This window comes from Acomys minous (genome assembly GCF_964271855.1).
Source record: "Acomys minous genome assembly, chromosome: 8".
NCBI lineage: Eukaryota > Metazoa > Chordata > Mammalia > Rodentia > Muridae > Acomys > Acomys minous.
Window position 1 is genome coordinate 88,253,564 of NC_140489.1, and position 18,061 is coordinate 88,271,624.

Consider the following 18,061-nt stretch of genomic DNA (forward strand, 5'->3'; position numbering starts at 1 on the left):
TTAGGCTTGTGCACCAAACACTTTCACTGAGTCATCGTACCAGCTTTCGTCTTTTATTCTTGATTTTTACACAAGGCATCATCATATATTTTATATAAGGTGCCTGCACATGCACACGCGTGCACATGCACACACTCCAGTCTGGCTTGGAATTCAGTATGTTGCACCAGCTGGCCTCAGACCTATGGTGGTCCTCCTGCCTCAGCCTCCCAAGTGCTGGGGTTACAAGTATGTGTCACTACACGCAGCCTAATTCTTCAAAGATAAAACAGTCCTGGGTTTTAAGGGAACCTGTTCTGTTCCTACTTCACAAACTGGGGAAGGTTCACACAGGGGAGAGTTCACACAGCAGAGAGTTCACACTCAGCAGAACAAGGAAATCACAGAGTCTAGGAACAGAACTCAGGGCACACATGTGACAAACTCTGAGAACTACCGAGAGCAAGAGAGTTCGGCCCACAGTGCTTGCAGCTCCTAGAAGTAAATATCCTAAAATATAAAACCACGAGCCTGGTAGATGCGGGTATTATACTCCTCAGCCCAAACCCTCTAAGATGAGGGGACCCCTCCTGGCCCCATGATCCTTCGATCCTAAATCCCCTCACCTCTTTCTGTTCAACCTGCAATGCTGACTTCAAAATATCTCGAAGCTGCATGAGCTGCCGTCGTTCCTCGTCCTGGGCCTGTTTGATCTTTGAAAAGCAAACAAAGCAGAGAGAAGTAAAACCAGGGCGCGCTTACATGTTGCAGATCATGGTACTGCCACACACGGGCACACATGAGGGTGGCGTGTTCACGTCATGCCTCAGCACTGCTCCAGAAGCACCGCGGGCCAGTCCTTTCTGGACAGCACCGTTGCGCACACACAAGGGTACAGAACCGAGCCCCAAATGGGACGGTGACACCAGCTGAATGTGCGGTGAAGCAGCACACAGAGGGAGGGGCCGCTACTCACTGTGTGCAGGTCAGTGGAGAGCGTCTCAATGGAAGGCTTGAGGCTTTCTACTGCTTTCAGTCCATCCTGGAAAAAACTAGGGGAGAGAAAAAGCAGAGGCTGAGTGTCACAAGGGAGAGAAGGCTGTTAGCGACATAACTGCTCAAGGTAAGGCAGCCGGACAGGATGCGACTCCTGGGAGAACAGAAATGCACACCATCCAGCAAAACCAGAATAAAATGACAGAATTGCAAACGAACAGAAGAGGAATTACGATGAGCCTGCGCATCTCTGATTTTGGGTTTTGACCCACATAACTAGAAGACCTGATTTTCCAGTTAATAAATGGAAACAACTCTCCTGACAGTGGCAGAGAAGGCTTTGAGGCCAAAAAGCCATGGGGTACAAACAAGAGTATGCTCTAGAGAATTCTCCCAAACAGGAAGCAGTTAAGTGGGGGAAAGAGCATAATGGAGAAGCAGGCAACTCTGACACACATGAACGGCCGGGCTCCATCTGCACAGCAGAAAGGCACGGCAGGTCTTAAAGGTTAGACAGCAAAAGTAGCGTCCTAAAGATAAGGGGCTGGAAGCTGTGAGGTCACTTGAGACAAAGGACTCAGAAATGTAGCAAAGTGGCTGGGCTTCAGGACAGTGCGGAAGCAGGTGCCAGTGTTCTCGCCTCATCCCTTATGTATACACGTGACTACAGTGCATTCTTGCTTTAGCTGGGTTTGTTTTCTGAACAAAGAACTTGCTTCTGGATTAGCAGTTCAATCCCTGTGTCAGTGTCATCTGTCCAGGTGTTTGTGGCTAGAGTAAGGAGGAAAGGGGGGGGGGGACGACACCCCGCCAGCTCCCCTGCCTCTCTGAAGGCCTCCTAAACTGACAAGGAAATCCTGAAGAGCTGTAGTTACTGGAACCAGACACTGGGGTGCTCCTGTTGTGAACTCTTGTGATCCCTGTTTTAGTTAGAGTTTTCCTGTATGTAATGATTTCCGTAGTCACTCCAAATGCTAGTAATGCAGCTAGGTCACAAGAGAAAAAGGAAGAGATAAATGCAGGAGACAAAGGATGCAAGGTTAGGAAAGGGGGAAATGTGACAGCGAGTGAAGGCCGCAGTGCCTGGGGAGGGAACAGGTGCACAGTCCGAGGCACCTCTGGAGCTCGGCAACTCTCCCCCAGGTAGGTGGAGAGAGCAAGAGTGCAGCCCAGGACTCAGGGACCTGGCTCACGTTCGTGCGCGCACACACAAGCTTCCTGGAGAGTGTACTCAGATCTGTGGTACAGACTTGGCCTGAAGATGTAGATCTTATACTCTCACTTTCAAAACTCACACCCGTCTGTGTCCTCCTTGTGAAGGATACCATACCTGGCATCACAGCAGCTTCAAAGTAAGGGACCCCACGGGTTGCTTCAGCGACCTCTGTGTCACTGTGACACCCATAGGTACGTGTCCCTCGTGAATTTCCCCCCCAAAAGCCTGTTAGCGTTTTTCCAAGCTTCAAAGGGCTTTTAGCATCACTGTTACCAAATCAGGCTTTGTTCTCCTCCCATTAGACATTTTCTAGCTGGTTTAACCAGACTTTCCAGCCTTGGAAACAGAATTATTCAGATGTAATCTTTGGTCCTTTCCTGGACCTTACACACTGTGCCAAGCGCCTCACGCTCACTCTACCACCACGCCAGGACAGGCATACCTCCCCTGTTGAGGATCTGGCCATGTCACCCACCCTTTCCCGACATGAAAGTAAACTCCAGAGCTCTGGTTTCCAAGCCTCATCAATGCAATATCCCAAGTCCATCATGGCTCTGAGCGAGCGGTACGCACTCAAAACGCGAGGCAACTCAACACACACGGCCACCTCTGAGAGCAACTGCCTCTTTTAGTTACTGTTTCAAAGGCTGCCCTACTTCTGGTTCTATTACCGAACAGCATCCTTCAGAGATGCAAGTGCCACCTTTACACAAAATGAAAAACCAGGATGTGTCCTTCAAAGTGCTTCAAAAACAAAACCCCAAAAAAAAAAGCTACAAAATGTAACAAGCACAAAAGAATTTCAGAAGCAAAATTAAGGTGCAAGGAAGTTGCCCAAAGGATCTGGATGCCACCTGGAGGCTCCTCACACTCATAGAAGACAGCTGTGGTGAGGCAGCTGTGAGGCTAGGGACCAGGATATCTGAGGAGGAAGTTGAAGGGCTTCACAGCATAGCATGCAGACATACACAGCTTTGGGTTCCCAGGGCCCACGAGCCAAGCCTCTCGGGTTTTATTTTATCTCCCAAGAATGAATTAAGCAATGCAAGGACACAACACGCCCCCTACACACACACACACACACACACACACACACACACACACACACACACACACACACGCCCCCATCCAAGGAGGAAACAGGAGAAGTCATATTTTAGAAGGTTATTGAGCTTGTGCCCATAAAAGGTCAAGTAATTCACTTTCCACAAGTGGCCTGTTGCTACCCAACTAATAGTTTGTGCAAAATAAAGAAGAAAAAGGAAATCTGAGAATAACTTCTTCCTAAAAATAAAAACTCAGCCAAGGAAGCCACCCACTTCCTACACAGCCTGGCAGCCAGGTTACGGGGCGGACAGAACAGCTGTCAGGGAGACCACCTTGAAAGTTCTAGAAATCCCAAGTCTTCCTGACACGGTGCCAGTCTTCCCCAGCAAATGCTCACCTGCTCACAGCTGAGGGAAGGGAAGCGTGAAGTCACCCCAGCCACAGAGCATAAGCAGCTATGTACCCTGGGGTGAGCACACAGGCCCTGCTGCGCAGCCGTGGCTGGCCCATGCAGCACCCCTGGACGTGGCAATGAATGAAGATGGCGTCTGGGAGGCTCGCAGAGGCTGCTGCTCAGGAACTGAGCTGGGACGGAGGCCCAGGAGAAGCTAGAGGACTTGTGCCGACATTCCAGGGAAGGAACAAGGTGTGGGCAGCGACACCAGCCCCAGGCAAGGCCCATTCAGGGAAGGTAAACAGACGGGTGTGACAACTTGGCCTCTGAAAGATTTTTCAAACCACTTCACACTTCGCATTTCAGCTGTGACCAGCCCAGCCATGCTACCTCGTCCCTGACTTCCCTATGGCAATAGTCCACTGTCCGAGGCCACTCTTTTTTAAAAATGTTGGAATTCAGACCCAGGACAAGCAGCTGAGGTGCCTATTTAAGATACCAAAGCCAACTTAGCCTCCAGGTTCTCCCAGCATTCCTCAGTCCATACCTAAGCTTTCCGGCCCAGGGCTTCCTCTCCCCCAGAGGCTTTTCACTACATTTTAGCTCTCCGTCCTCCCTCTCTGCGCATGCTTTCTCTGCTCCCAATAAACCTGCCTTTATATACTTTAATTTAGCTCGAACTGGCTTATTTCGTCAGAGGAGAATACCTACCAAATGTATTTGTTTAACTTTATGTGTATGTGTGTATGTGTGTGTGTGCCTGAGTGTATATATGTGCATCACATGCCTGCAGGAGCCCTCGGAGGTCAGAAGAGGAGTTGGATCCCATGAACCGGAGTCACAAACGGTTGTGGGCTGCTATGTAGGTGTTGGCAATCCAACCTGAATCCACTGGACGAGCAGCTGGTGCTCATAACAGCTGAGTCATCTCTCCAGTCTTCAGAAAACGTTGGCAACCACTCAATTCCCAAGTCCATCTCCCCAGCCATATCCCTTTATCTCAGCACTTTCATAAAGGCTTACATAATCAAACACTCCATCAAAGACTGCCGGGGAGTAAGAACAGGAGCCATAGGTGTGTGCGTATGCCAGCGCCCAGGGCCCGAGCCAGAGCCAGGAGCCAGGTGGAAGGCTGACATCCAGAGAGCAAAGCTAAGGACCCAGATCATGAAGGTTTTCTTTCTTTCCTACTGACTTTCTAGGACCAGCAACTTAGGAAGGTATTGTTTTAATATAATACACAAATCAACACCATTTCCCCTCTCTTTCAAAAACAACAAAAACCTCTGAGATCATGTGCCAGATCAAGCACGTTAGCCTCTCTAACCAAAAAAAAAAAAAAAAAGCATGACAATTATTGTCGATTTTAAAATACTGTACATATACTTCTATTCTTTATTGAGACATAATTCTCAAGCCATAAGATGTTCTTTGGAAGTGTACAGCGCCGTGGGCTTCAGAATAGTGACGGGGCAGTGCAACCAGCACCAATTCCAAAACATACATTTTGCTGCCTCCAAAAGCAAGCGCACACCCACGAACTGTCAGGCCCTGTCTCTTCCTTTTCTATGGTAAGGGTTAAGCTGCTTTCTGACAATAACTGTGCTTTAACTCCTGACCTGGCAAACACGAAGTCATGCAATGTGATCTTGTGTCTCTAGCTTCCATCCCTCTACATAGTCAAGGTTCATCTGTGTTGTGTCTGGAGCACATCTTTCTTTCCTGCCATGGTCATTCATTCATTCATTCATTCATTCATTCATTCACAGGGTCTCATGTAGTCCAGGCTGGTCTCTATATAGCCAAGGATGACCTTAAACTTCTGATCCTTCTGCCTCTCCCTCCTAAGAGCACCTGGCTTGTGGGCAAGCACCACCACATGGCTTTATGTGCTGTGGGTAATTAAACCCAAGACACACCCCAGCCACCCACCCCACCCCTGCATGCTAGGCAAACACTCCACAAAGGCATATCCCTAGCCCCAGCCCATTGTAATTTCTTCCTTCCTTTCCCTTTCTCTGCAGTTCTGGGGGTTGAATCTGGATCCCCACACGTCAGTCAAGATCTACCACTGAGCTACATCCTCAACCCTCCTGTGGTAATTTCCAAGTGACTGTTTATTCCCTCAACACAAGGCAATCCGCCGGGAGAGGCCATTTGCGGAGGAGCATTCGAAAGCCACCATAAAGAAGGGCCACTTACTTGCACTGGGCGTGGAAGTACTTGATCAGATTCTGAAGCAAATCCACTCCCTTTTTAACCTTGATTTCATTGACCTTCAGCAGGTACTGTTGAGAAATGAGGAGAGGATGTTGAGAAAAAGAAGAGCAGACAGGAGCTTAGCATGAGCTTCTGAGGACAATAGGGATTTCTTCTGAAGCAGGCTCTCCTGTAGCCCAGGCTAGCCTTGAGCTCAACACACAGTCAGGGAGGACCTTGAATTTCTGATCCTCTTGATTCCGCCTCCCAAAGTGCCGGGACTCCAGGTGTGCAGCACCACACCTGGCTTACACAGGGCTGACGCCAGGGCCTTGTACGGTCCATGGTGTGCACACTCCCAAGTGAGCCACACGCCCGTTCAAGACTCACTCCCTCTTCTTTAACAGCTTGTAGACTGGCCAGGGCTTGTAGTAGACAGATGCTGGGTTCCTTCTGCATACATGACTAAATGGTTACGACGGCCGGGTAATTCCATGTTTAAGAGCTACCTCTTTAACTAGATGCTCTGCCACATCCAGCCAGGCCGAGCTCGTCCTGGTTGCATGGAAGGAGGGTGCCTGGAGTGAGCGCGAGTTTCTAACTAGCTAGGACCTCCCTGGTTCTTCTAGCCAGGCCCCGCTGTGTTTCATTTGAGACACTGTCTCTCTGCGTAGTCCCGGCTGTCCTGGAACTGAGATCAACGGTAGCTATGTGCCGCCTCGCCCAGCTTCATGCCCTTTCTCTGTCAGCTCACTGTCTTCAGTGCCAACCGCTAGAAACCAGCAGCAGAGACTCTGTTACCATGGCCCTGTCCGAAACCAGTTCCCTAAGTATGAGTGCTAAAAAGGTGACTTTTAATTCAAGTTTATCAAAGCCACTTCTAACCCAGAGAATCCACTAAGGCCCGCTTAGCAGGCATTATGAAACGCATCGGTTCCTTCCTGAAAGTACACAGAACAAGAACTCTCTCTATAATCCCCCTTTGCCCTTGCCGTGAGGTCGTGGTATAAGAATCCTGAGCACATCTCCTCCTCATGACAGGATGGCTCAGGAAACCCTGCTAACTCGAGCCGAGCCCCATGAGCTGCCAACTGTCTGTCTCTCAGAATGAGCCCAAGTCCAGGAACTCTCCTAGGCTAGCTGTGCAAGCCAGGGGGGTGGGGACAGGAAGCCACTCTGAAACCCTAACAACAAATTGTATTCCCTCTGTAAGAACTGCCTCTGTGTTCTCTTCTCCTTCCCTTGTGATAGTTATTCACTGTCAATTGGATGTCTGGCAATGGGCCAGAATGATACCATCGTTAATAAAATGCTTGGCAACATATCAAGACTTAAAATGTGCATGTAACCTCTCTGACCCGGAAATTATACTTACCGGAACTTATTCTAAAAGACAATCAGAAAAACGTACAGAAATGAATAGGAAGGAAGGTTTACAATGGCTTTTTTTTTTTAATAGTGCCTGGTTTAAGAGGGTGTAACAAGTGCCACTGGGCTGGGGAGGGAGACACAGGGCCATTTTCATTCACAGTAAGGCACAAAACCACAGAGGCCTGCACATTTTGTGGTCTCTGATCTTGATATAAAGACCCCTGGTGTCACTCCCATTTGTCCTTCTCCAAGACACTCGCCACAGGACAAGAACCCAGGGGCAGGTGATTCTGGGAACTGGGTACCACGGATGCTGTGCAGTGTCATGAGTGTTTTCAGGCCGTCTCTTCACTCCTCCCTTTCACTGACCCCATAGGGGCAATAGGAACTCTTAGATTGTTGTTTTTTGGAGTTTTTGTTTGTTTGTTTTGTTTTGTTTTGAGACAGGGTTTCTCCATGTAGTCCTGGCTGTCCTGGACTTACTATATAGACAGGCTGGCCTCAAACTCACAGCGATCCACTTGCCTCTGCCTCCCTAGTGCTGGGATTACAGGTGTGTGGCACTGCGCCCAGCTACAATAGGAACTCTTACAAGCGCCAAAGAATAAGTATCTAGCCAAAGCCTGTGAGGAAGTATGGAAGGCAGAAAGGACATTCTTTATTCTCTCTTCTATTAAAAAAAAAAAAAAGGGCCGGGCGTGGTGGCACACGCCTTTAATCCCAGCACTTGGGAGGCAGAGGCATGTGGATCGCTCTGAGTTCGAGGCCAGCCTGGTCTACAAAGGGAGTCCAGGACAGTCAAGGCTACACAGAGAAACCTTGTCTCGAAAAACCAAAACAAACAAACAAAAAACAAACAAAACAAAAAAAAAAACAAAAGAAGAAGAAGAAAAGAAAAAAAGATCCTCAAATCTGTGTGTGTGTGTATGTGTGTGTGTGTGTGTGTGTGTGTGTGTGTGTGTGTTTGTGTGTCTCATGTCTATCCAGAGACCCAAAGAGGGTGTCAGAGCCCGTGGAGCTGGAATTACAGGAACTGTGGGCAGCCTGGCCAGGATGCAGGGACCCAGACTCAGGTCCTCATGACTCAGCAGCAAGTGCTCTTAACTTCTGAGTCAGGTCAGCAGTCCTCCCTCTTCCTTTAATAAAGGCTGGTGTTAGACTGACCTAAACCCACGCACAATTCCTCTAATGCAACAAACCTTTAGTAGAGCAATGTGGCCCAGTGCCCTGGTACTGCCGCCAAAGCCAAAGCCACGAGTCTGAGCAGAGAAGACCCCGTTGGAGAAGAGGTCTGCATCCTGTACCGCGTGGCCTTCCACTCACAATGTCCTACCTCACACATCTGCAGTTGGAAGAACCGTCTTTCCTTTTCCATCTCCTCTGCAATTTCAGCCCCGCTGATTTCAGTACGGATCATCCCATGGAGCTTGGCGTGTTCCTTTTTCTCCTTTTCTATTTTGGTTCTATGTGTGAAGAAAGAGCAAGGGTAAGTGGACAGGACTTTCTGCACAGTGCTCCCCACCAGACAGGCCTCACAGTCATCCGCAGAGACAATGCTCAACGCATTCTTTAGAGCAGCCAACTTCTTGACCCTCACAGAAAGCAAACTGCCTGTTGTCATAAAAACACGTCAGGCGTGGCCTTCCCACCACTTACTCAACAGATACTGCCTTAAGCACCCGCTGGGTCTGATCCGTGGCTGAGGAGAGGGAAGGCCCACACACGTGCCTTTGCGCCTGATCGCCAGCCTCTCTCTGAGGCCTCACTAGCACCCTCCACGCCACGTTTACTGAAGCCACATGTTACTCCAGCTTCCACAGTGCTTGTCACTGCAGCATCCTGCCATCATTTGCCCTTCGTGGCCCTTTCCACGGCCACTTCATGCTGAGCTACATTCCCTAAATGTCACGTGTACAGTTTGAGTATAAACTGACCAGTTGGGTGCATGCCTAGACCACCACCAAGGGAAAAACCAAGGGAAAAAGAGTCACAGAGTCACATCAGCCATAGAAAGCTCTGGATCTAAAGGCCAAGCCTCAGGTGGCACATGGGGACACAGCTGGCATTTTCTTTAAAAGTTGTTTGATGATTAACCAGCTACTTGAGGGTTCCCCATCACAGAAGGGGTAGAGTGAGTGTGTGTGTGTGTGTGTGTGTGTGTGTGTGTGTGTGTGTGTCTGTCTGTCTGTCTGTCTGTCTGTCTGTCATCAGTCCTTCACTCTTTTTTCTGGGCACACAGGGTAAACCCAATAAGGTGAAGGAGACAAGAGTGTGAAGAACCAGGAGGCCACTTGGCAGGGACACTGTTCAGTGAACTCAGTGGAACTGTGACCGTGGGGTACTACAGCCCCTGGACTCCTCATACAATTCTACAGTTGCTGGCCATGTATCTAAATATTCAGTTCAGAGCTGCTGCCAAGGAGTCCTGAAGACATATTAAACCTAGCTATTATTACACATGACAAGGCCTCTTGAGATAGAGGGTTCATGGTTTTTTGGATTTTTTGTTTGTTTGTTTGTTTGTTTGTTTTAAGCTTTTTGCTGGATCCTAGGATTGCTTTGAGTTTAAAAGGCTCTGCCCCCTCACACCAGACTCTGACATTCTAGCTCATTCTGCCCTTACGCCGTGCAGGCAAAAGCTTCATCTTAGATTATGCGATGCCTTCTCTCCCCGCTCTTTCCCTTCACAAGCAGAGGCAGGCCTCTCTCCTCACAGTGTCCTCGGCAGTCATTATGTCCTGCTCCAAGCACCCACAGCTCTAAACGAGTTCCTGAGGGGAGGAAATATGCACAGGTCCAGCTGGACAGAAGTTATACCTCTGCTGAGACCCCCTTGCGGGGTAAGACAGGTGGCAGCCTCCAGCAAGCAGCAGGAGCAACGCCTATCCCTGCTTATGCCTCTGGACGCACCACAGCGGGCAGGGGCTGAGAGGGCGGGGAGGACGGCTGGGGGTCTCTCTGGGTTAAACAGACCTTCCAGGCACCCCAGTTTCAAGCGGTGCCAGCTGAGTGTTTGAGTGGATGGCACCAGTGAAACCCCAGCCCTGAGATCCAGGCAACTTCCAGACAGAAATGTAACATTGCCACAAGTGACAAAGTGTGCCACCTCATTAATGGAAGGAAGAAAAAAAAATCCCACGGTAGCTTAGAAAAAGTCACCCAGCTAAAATACTTAAGAGTCACATGTGAAGCGATTCCCTTCCTATCCCTCCTCCCTGCACAGATGGTTCCACAGGAACATTTCTTTCCACTCAGGAACGCCTCCAGCCCCCTGAGAGATTACAAAGTAAACCTGTGGCATTTAAAAGAATTGCCTAGTCCTCCAGTATTTAAATAACTGGAAGCCTTCAGGGTCCTCCACCCCCATCCCGCTCACTAGCTTTTTCTAGCTCGTCTGACTCTTCCTGCCTTCCACGGGAGAAACCGATGAGAAATGCTCTGACTGCCTGCCGCTGGCCAGGAGCGGACTGGCCTTCAGCTGACGATGGCTCAGGTCTCAGAGTCACTGGGCCGCTCCTAGCAACCAAGAAACCAAGTACAACTGAGGAAGAAGGCACTTGCAGTCCTACAAACAAGAGAGCTGGTATTTCAGAGAAGCAGGGACCCAGAGCTAGGAGCACACTAGAAACAAACAGACTTTGTGTGTGGAGGTGTGGCTGTCTCTCTGTGTCACTGAGGTTGTGTGTGTATCCTAGCAGGCATGTGGAGGTCAGAAGGCAATCTCAGGTGCCAGTTGCTTCCTGGCTTGTTTGAGACAGAGTCTTTGGTTTGCCACTGTGTAATGTATGGGCTACCTGGCCCATAAACTTGCAGGAATTCTCCTGTCTCCGCCTCCCATCTGACCCCAGGTGCACTGCGGTTACAGACACGCACTACTGTGTCTGGCTTTTTATGTGGGGTCTGGAGATTCAAACTTGGGTCTTTACATCACATGGTCAGTGATTACAGAGCCAGCTCCCCAGCTCCAGAGGGTCACTTGTTTAATGAATCAGGAAGGCACAGTGTAAAATACTGCTCAATAACCACCAAGGCACCACAGGCCTTACTGGAAGAAGGCAGCATCCCTGAACGTAGGCAACGGATATGGAGACAGACACCTGTCATTGTGAGCCGTGGCAACTCGGCTTTAGGCAAATTCTTTTCCTGCCTTAGGATCATTCAGACAATCCCTTCAAGCCACAGAAACCTGATTTAAAACTGAAATCTCAAATTACTACATTAAAGAAAAAAAAAAATGAAAGCACTCACATTTTCGTTTCATAGTCCTTCCAAGCTTTATCAAAGGGTTTCTTCAGGTCCTGTCAACAGAGGGCGGAGAATAAGTTTAACTAGTCATTAACTTCTGTGCAAAACAAACATCCTGAGGCCTAGACTGGTTCTGCACAGGCAACAGCCTCTGAAGGAAATCATGTGTGGGATCCTATAAAAAATAAAGCCAGAAGGGGGAGGGGGGGAAGCCAGATACCTTTGATAAACTAGGGGAGGGGTGGCCAGCCAGCCTTCTTTTTCCTTCTTTCTCACCTTAAAATACCTATTATTTTAAATACAACACACACACACACACACACACACACACACGCACGCACGCACGCACGCACACACGCACGCAGGCCATACAGCGTGCCTGCCACCCATGTCATTTCCACTGTGCCTTAGTCTCCTGCTTCCCTGGGCTTTCCTTCTGCACTTCTTTGTTTAGAACTTAAGATTCATATTTTTTGTTTGTTTGCTTGTTTTCCAAGACAAGGTTTCTCCTTGTAGTCCTGGCTGTCCTGGACTCCCTTTGTGCACTAGGCTGGCCTCGGACTCATGGGGATCCTCCTGCCTTTGTCTCCCAGGTGCTGGGATTAAAGGCGTGCGCCACCACACCTGGCAGATTCATATATTTTTGTTGTTGTTATTGTTTTGTTTTGTTTTGTTTTTTTGAGACAGCGTTTCTCTGTGTAGCTTTGGCTGTCCTGGAACTCAAACTATAGACCAGGCTGGCCTCAAACTTATAGGGATCCACGTGCCTCTGACTCCCAAGCGCTGGGATTATAGGCGTGCGCCACCACTGCCCAGTCACAATTCATGATTTCTAATAAGGCTTGGCTATTAGAAAAAAAAATTACTAAGGCCTTCAAATCTATCAAAAGATTCCCACACAGTTCTGTTCCCTTCAACAGGATTCTTTCCTGTGTTTAATTTTTGTGTTTCCAGCAGCCACAGAAGGATTTTTGTGAAGCTGCCCTCCTGCTCCTGACAGCCCGGCACATGGTGTGGATCCATGCTTCCAACTCTGTGAAAGGCAACCTCAAAGGACTTGGTTTTGGTTTTTGTTTTTCTCCTGGTAAATCAGCTGACCTGATTTCCTGCCTCTACAGGGAAAACAAGTAATGTTGTCCTAATAGCTCTCTCCTTGGCAAGCTTTGCAAGGGGCACACCAGGAGGTCTAGGCAGAGGTCCCCAAGATGGGCCAGACACACTTCCAGATGTGCCTGAATGAGGCCCAAAATTCACATGCACACGCAAAGACCCAGCCAAACATCTGTCCAGCCCCGAGAACTAATAATAGTTCCTGCTGTCACTGAGGCCTCAGTGGTCTAAGTGTCCAGACCTGTCCAAACCGCCAGCATCCAGTGGCAGGCAGGCACGTGGTTGGTGCATTTGCTTATAGGCATTCTATCCTTCTTAAGATCCTTTCCTCGGAGTAGATCAGCAACATAGCAGCAACGACACTAGATCCCACCGCTCCTGTCAGGCCAAGGGAGCCCTCAACTGGCTCTTCCCCCTCCCCCCCCCACACACACCACCACACCCTCCTCCCTCAAGGGCTCATCACAGCCTCCCTCCCCCGTCTCCCACATAAGGTGACATCAGAATGTCAAAGGAAACAAAGCAGATGCCATCCCTGTGGCCTCATGTGGTGAGTGGGGTGACAGCCAACACTGCTGTGATTCCCATGACGTCAGAACACCAGGACTCTGCTCGTACCCCTTTTACTCCCTTCAAGTCTCCTTTCAGCAAACTGTCCAAAGGGAACGAGATGATGTTGTTCATGTTCTGAATCTAAAAACGAAAAGAAAACAGAAGAGATGTTCAGCTTCCTCTCTCATCCAAAGCAAAGATAACAAGGGTTGGGAGGGACATTGGGGATAATTTACCTTCCTGGGACACCTGGCTAGCATGGTGTGGGGGCCTTTCTCACCCACACTCACTTTGTTTCAGAGGTGAGCACATTGCTAATTAAAGACCTGGATCCGTATGCTTCCACAGTAAGAACCTTCTACGCTAAGTCGTAAAAAGTTATGACAATGAGTAAAACCTAAACCTATCTGAGAAACATGGATCAATAGGAGAATCAATCAGTCAAAAGCCTGGAACAAAAGGGTACAACCTACTTCCGATTGATGCTGTCGTAGGCCCACTCAGAGCTGTGTGTGGCCCGAGCCAGCAAGCTCCCAACATGGGACTAAGAGGAAGGCAGATCAGAGGCTTCTGTCTGCTAAGAAGGCATGTGGGTGAAGAAACGAGCGTGGGGGGTTAGAGAGAAAAGGAGGGCTGTGTGTCAACGCGTGTAAGAGGGAGAGGCTGTAAGTATGACTGTGCCGTGGTTGTGAGTGTCTGGGTGAGTGTGCATATGTCTGCACCTGGAAAACGGAGAAAGCTGAAGAAAGAAAGGGCAGGAGCTGGGGAGCCAGACCCCCACTTTCCCTGCAGCAAGAAGCCAGAAATGTTGTCTTTAGTTGTCACCAAAGAGTGAGTCTTACTTAATCAAACCCTCCTGACACACTCGGGGTTCACTACAGGCAAGCAGAGGTGCTGCAAGGCCACCTCCAATGTGAGCTAAGTGGGACCAGCCAAGCTCCAGCCTGGAAGCACAGATGCAAGCCCTGAACCCCAAGATGCCTTCCCCATGTGGAAAATTAGACCGAGACCCACTTCCTCCCTCCCCGGGCTCAGCCTACCCCGCCATCAGCATGACCAGTGCCAGACTATGGCAGCAGGTCCCGTGTCTACGTCACAGAGACAGGGGAAAGAATGGAGGCGTTTCTGCATTCATGCCCAACCTTAGTGGAGGTAATTTCAGTGTAGTTATCTCGAATGGAGAGATAAAACATACGCATCATTTAAAAAGACAATCTGGACCATAACTGGGCTTGGTTAGCGCACGCCTTTTGTGCACGCCTTTAATCTCAGTCCTAGGGAGTCAGAGACAGGTGGATCTCTGTGAGTTCCAGGACAGACAGGTCTACATAGTGAGATCCCCATCTCAAAAAGCAAAACAAAACAAAAAAGAAAAGATAATTTGAAATGTAGTTACTAGACAGTAATATCAGCACACAAAATCTTAATTATTGTGTGTACGGATGCCAGAGCAAGCATGTGAGGGTCAGAGGACAACTTATGGGCACCACTTCTTCCCTTCTACAGGTCCTGGGGATTAATAAACTCAAGCCTTAGCCTTGGCTGGCTGCAGGCATCTTAACCCGCTAAGCCATGTCCTGAGCCCTCAGCACATGCGTTTTCGAGTAAAACAGGAACTCATTTGAACAATACTGCAATTGCAAAAGTGTGCAATGGTGCTGGCATCAAAAATCACACTGCCAAATGTGTGATTTGGCTTCATTAATGACTGTCATTTCCAAAATGATTTTTTTTTAGTAACTGTTTGTAGTGTTTTGAATAGGAATGGCCCCACAGACTCATGTGTTTGACTGTTTGGCACACAGGGAGTAGCACTATTAGGAGGCGTCGCCTTGGAGGAAGTGTGTCACTGTGGAGGCGGGCTTTGAGGTCCTCTATGCTCAATCTATGCCCAGCGTGGCACACCATCTCCTTCTTCTGCTTGTGGATCGAGATGTAGAACTCCGGCTCCTTCTCCAGCGCCGTGCCTGCCTGTGTGCCACCAGGCTTCCCACCATGATGACAACGGACTAAATCTGAAACTATGAGCCAGAATCAAGTACATGTTTTCCTTGATAAAAGTTGCCGTGGTCTCGGTGTCTCTTCACAGCAATAGAAACCCTAAGTAAGACACCACTGCTTTAGGATTAAGTAAGTCGGCATTTGTCACGGGCCTGGCATCAGCCCAAGGCACACTGCAATCTGCTGTGACTTGTGATTAAGCTTAACAGATCAACTCTTCGATTGAAAGTGAGGTCTGTGGATGATGGTAACAAGCCAGTCTTTGCCTGTGAGTAATCTGAGCAATGGCACCTGGGTTTCCATTGTGAACCGACAGGAAGACCCCGGGCAGAAACAAGGAGCTCTGCAGAGGCTCTCCCTCCCTCCCTCCCTCCCTCCTGCAAGGTCAAGGAACAAGGCAGACACCTGGGGTGCTCTTGACTACACAGCCATCCTTGCTCCTGTTACCCCCACCCTCCACTGTCAGCTGCTCCACCAGGAGGTAGTCCCAACACCTCTCTGCTCTGCACCACACAGCCACGCTATGCCAAGCACTCTGCCTGCCAGCCACTTCCACAACCACAACCATGTCCTGCCACCCAGTGCCTTGGCGCCCCATCTCCTTGCCTCGGCACTTAGTCTCTTGCTCCCTGCCACAGGCTTCTAGGCCCTGGCTGCCCCAAGTCCTTCGTCACCTTCCCAGGTTTACCTGGGACCGTGTTGCTAAGAGATACTTAACTGCTTATTTGTGCGTGAGGGAACTGACCTCCCGGTCAATGCACCTCATCTTCCATTTTCATCTTCCCCTTTGGTGTTCTCAACTGTTTCCCTGGTCCAGTGCTTGTCCTCAATCCATCCCCTGACTGCAATGTCCTCACTTGTCCTCACAGTGCAAAGCTATTTCCCTCCTGACAGGACTCAAATGCCACCTTTCCCAGTAGCAAGTGACCATTCCCCTTTTCCATCACTCTCTCCCTAGGCAGTCCCAGTTCTGAACTTCTTCTGGCTCTTGGTAGGCCCTGCCTGCATCCTGTATGTCCTAAAAACCATCCATGCTACCTCTCATGTGCCCCCCCTCCACCACTGTGTGGCTCCCAGCAGGGGTGTGGTCTGAGAGTGAGGCAATACCCATGGGACAAATCAACAAGCTTGCTCTGACCATCTGGGACCTAAGGCTTCAGTTATAGAGCGAACTACACTGCTACTTCTAAATCAAATGCAGGTGTGGTAGCACATGTCTGTAACCCCAGCACACTAGAGGCTGAGATAGGAAGATCCCAAGTTCAAAGCCAGTGTGGGTTATTTAGCAAGAGCCTGCCTCACAATAACAGACAGCAACAACAATAAAAACAAACAAAAAACTAGTCAACTATAATACAACAAATATATGTATGTAAACTCATCAATCCATCCATCAGTTTTTTTTTTTTTCAGTCTACTTTGCAAACAACTAAGAGAATAAAAACATACACTCAAAGCAAGGATTATAAACTCTGGGTTTGGGGTATAGCTCACTTAGTAGAGTGTTTGCCTAGCATGTACAGAGCCCTGGGTTCAATTCCCAACACTGCATAAACCAGGCATAGTACCAGATACTTTTCTAGAACTCAGGAGGTAGGGGCAAAAGGGTCAATAGTTTAAGGTCATCCTGGCTATACGCAAGTTCAAGGTCTGTCTCAAGAAACAAACAAAAAATAAAAAACAACAAACAAAACAGGAAGGAAGGTAGGTTGATGTTGATAGTAGACTTATCAAGGCAAAACCAGGAAGAGACAGGCAAAGTCTCTAGGAAATAGAAAAGTATGAGCAACCTGTAGCTACACACACACACACACACACACACACACACACACACACACACACACTCCATTGGTGTGCTTTTATCTTCATTTGTTTAAGAGTGTCTTAGGCTATGGGCTGAGGACAGGCACATAGTCCCCTGTGAAGGAACATTTAAGTATTATAACAGTGGCTGGGCAGTTGGGGCTCATGCCTTTAATCCCAGTACTCGGGAGACAGAGGCAGGCAGATCTCTATGAGTTCGAGGCTAGCCTGGTCTACACAGAGCGAGTTCCAGGATTGTCAGGGCTACATAGCGAAACCCTGAGGGTTTCACAACAGTGAAGACCTGTGCACACAAGGTACACATAGCTCCAAGTAGTGCCAGGGGAAGAAATGGGTACAGAAGGAATAGGTGGTGAAGACAGCAGAGACAGAGTCAGGCCCAGGTACTCAGCTTTACAGAGAGGACAGCTGCCTGTCACACTTCTGGAGCATCCATGAGCCCAAAGGGGGATTTCTCAGCCACTTATATCTGGAAACGAAAGAAGCTTTCGTTGACCATGGCCTGGGAAACCAGCTTTAAACACAAGATAGAACTCTGACTTCCTATGGGACTAGAAAGTAGTGCCCCAAGTGAATGGGAGGGCACGTAAGGTGGGCTGACCTGCCGCCACAGTTGCAGGCAGCCATGGCAGAGGGACAGCCATGCCAGCTACTGGGAAGCATGGGTGCCAGGCCTGCCAAAGGAGTCTGGGCTCTAGTCACAGGGTATTCTTCTTAGGGTCAGCCAAGTTGACAGAAATAATAAAATAATGGTTTTTTTTTAATCAAAATTAAGTTATAATAATAGAGTCCAAAGGCAGATCGGTATTGACTAGAGCTAGGGAGATTAACTATTAGAGCAATGGGGTGGAGGTCACCCCTAAACCTAGGTACAGCAAACAGCTCAGCTTTAGGAAGGTTCCAGAAAGTACTAACTTGTTTACACAGGTAGTTCTTATGATATGGAAAAGGATGCTTATGTTGCCTGCTGGAAGGAGGAACTGCGCTAGAGGGATAGTTAGCAACACCACATACTGTTCTTGCAGAGCACCCAACAGTGCCCAGCACCCACATCAGATGACTCCAGCTCCCTCCAGGAGGAGCCACTGCCCAGTCTCCTCAGGTACCCACAAGTGAGCACGGCACAT

At 49.0% G+C, this 18,061-nt stretch overlaps 1 protein-coding gene across 3 annotated transcripts in view; it reads right to left on the bottom strand.

Moving 5' to 3' along the window:
- The window catches only part of ASAP2 (ArfGAP with SH3 domain, ankyrin repeat and PH domain 2), a 151,601-nt gene that overhangs the window by 54,588 nt on the left and 78,952 nt on the right, over positions 1–18,061 (bottom strand). For all 3 annotated transcript variants that reach the window (XM_084792180.1, XM_084792179.1, XM_084792181.1), the window contains exons 4-9: positions 13,176–13,250; positions 11,451–11,500; positions 8,536–8,665; positions 5,835–5,920; positions 956–1,031; positions 606–692 (exon numbers count right to left, since the gene is read on the bottom strand). In XM_084792180.1, coding sequence (XP_084648306.1) covers positions 606–692; positions 956–1,031; positions 5,835–5,920; positions 8,536–8,665; positions 11,451–11,500; positions 13,176–13,250 — 504 coding nt within the window. The remainder of the gene's footprint in view (positions 1–605; positions 693–955; positions 1,032–5,834; positions 5,921–8,535; positions 8,666–11,450; positions 11,501–13,175; positions 13,251–18,061) is intronic.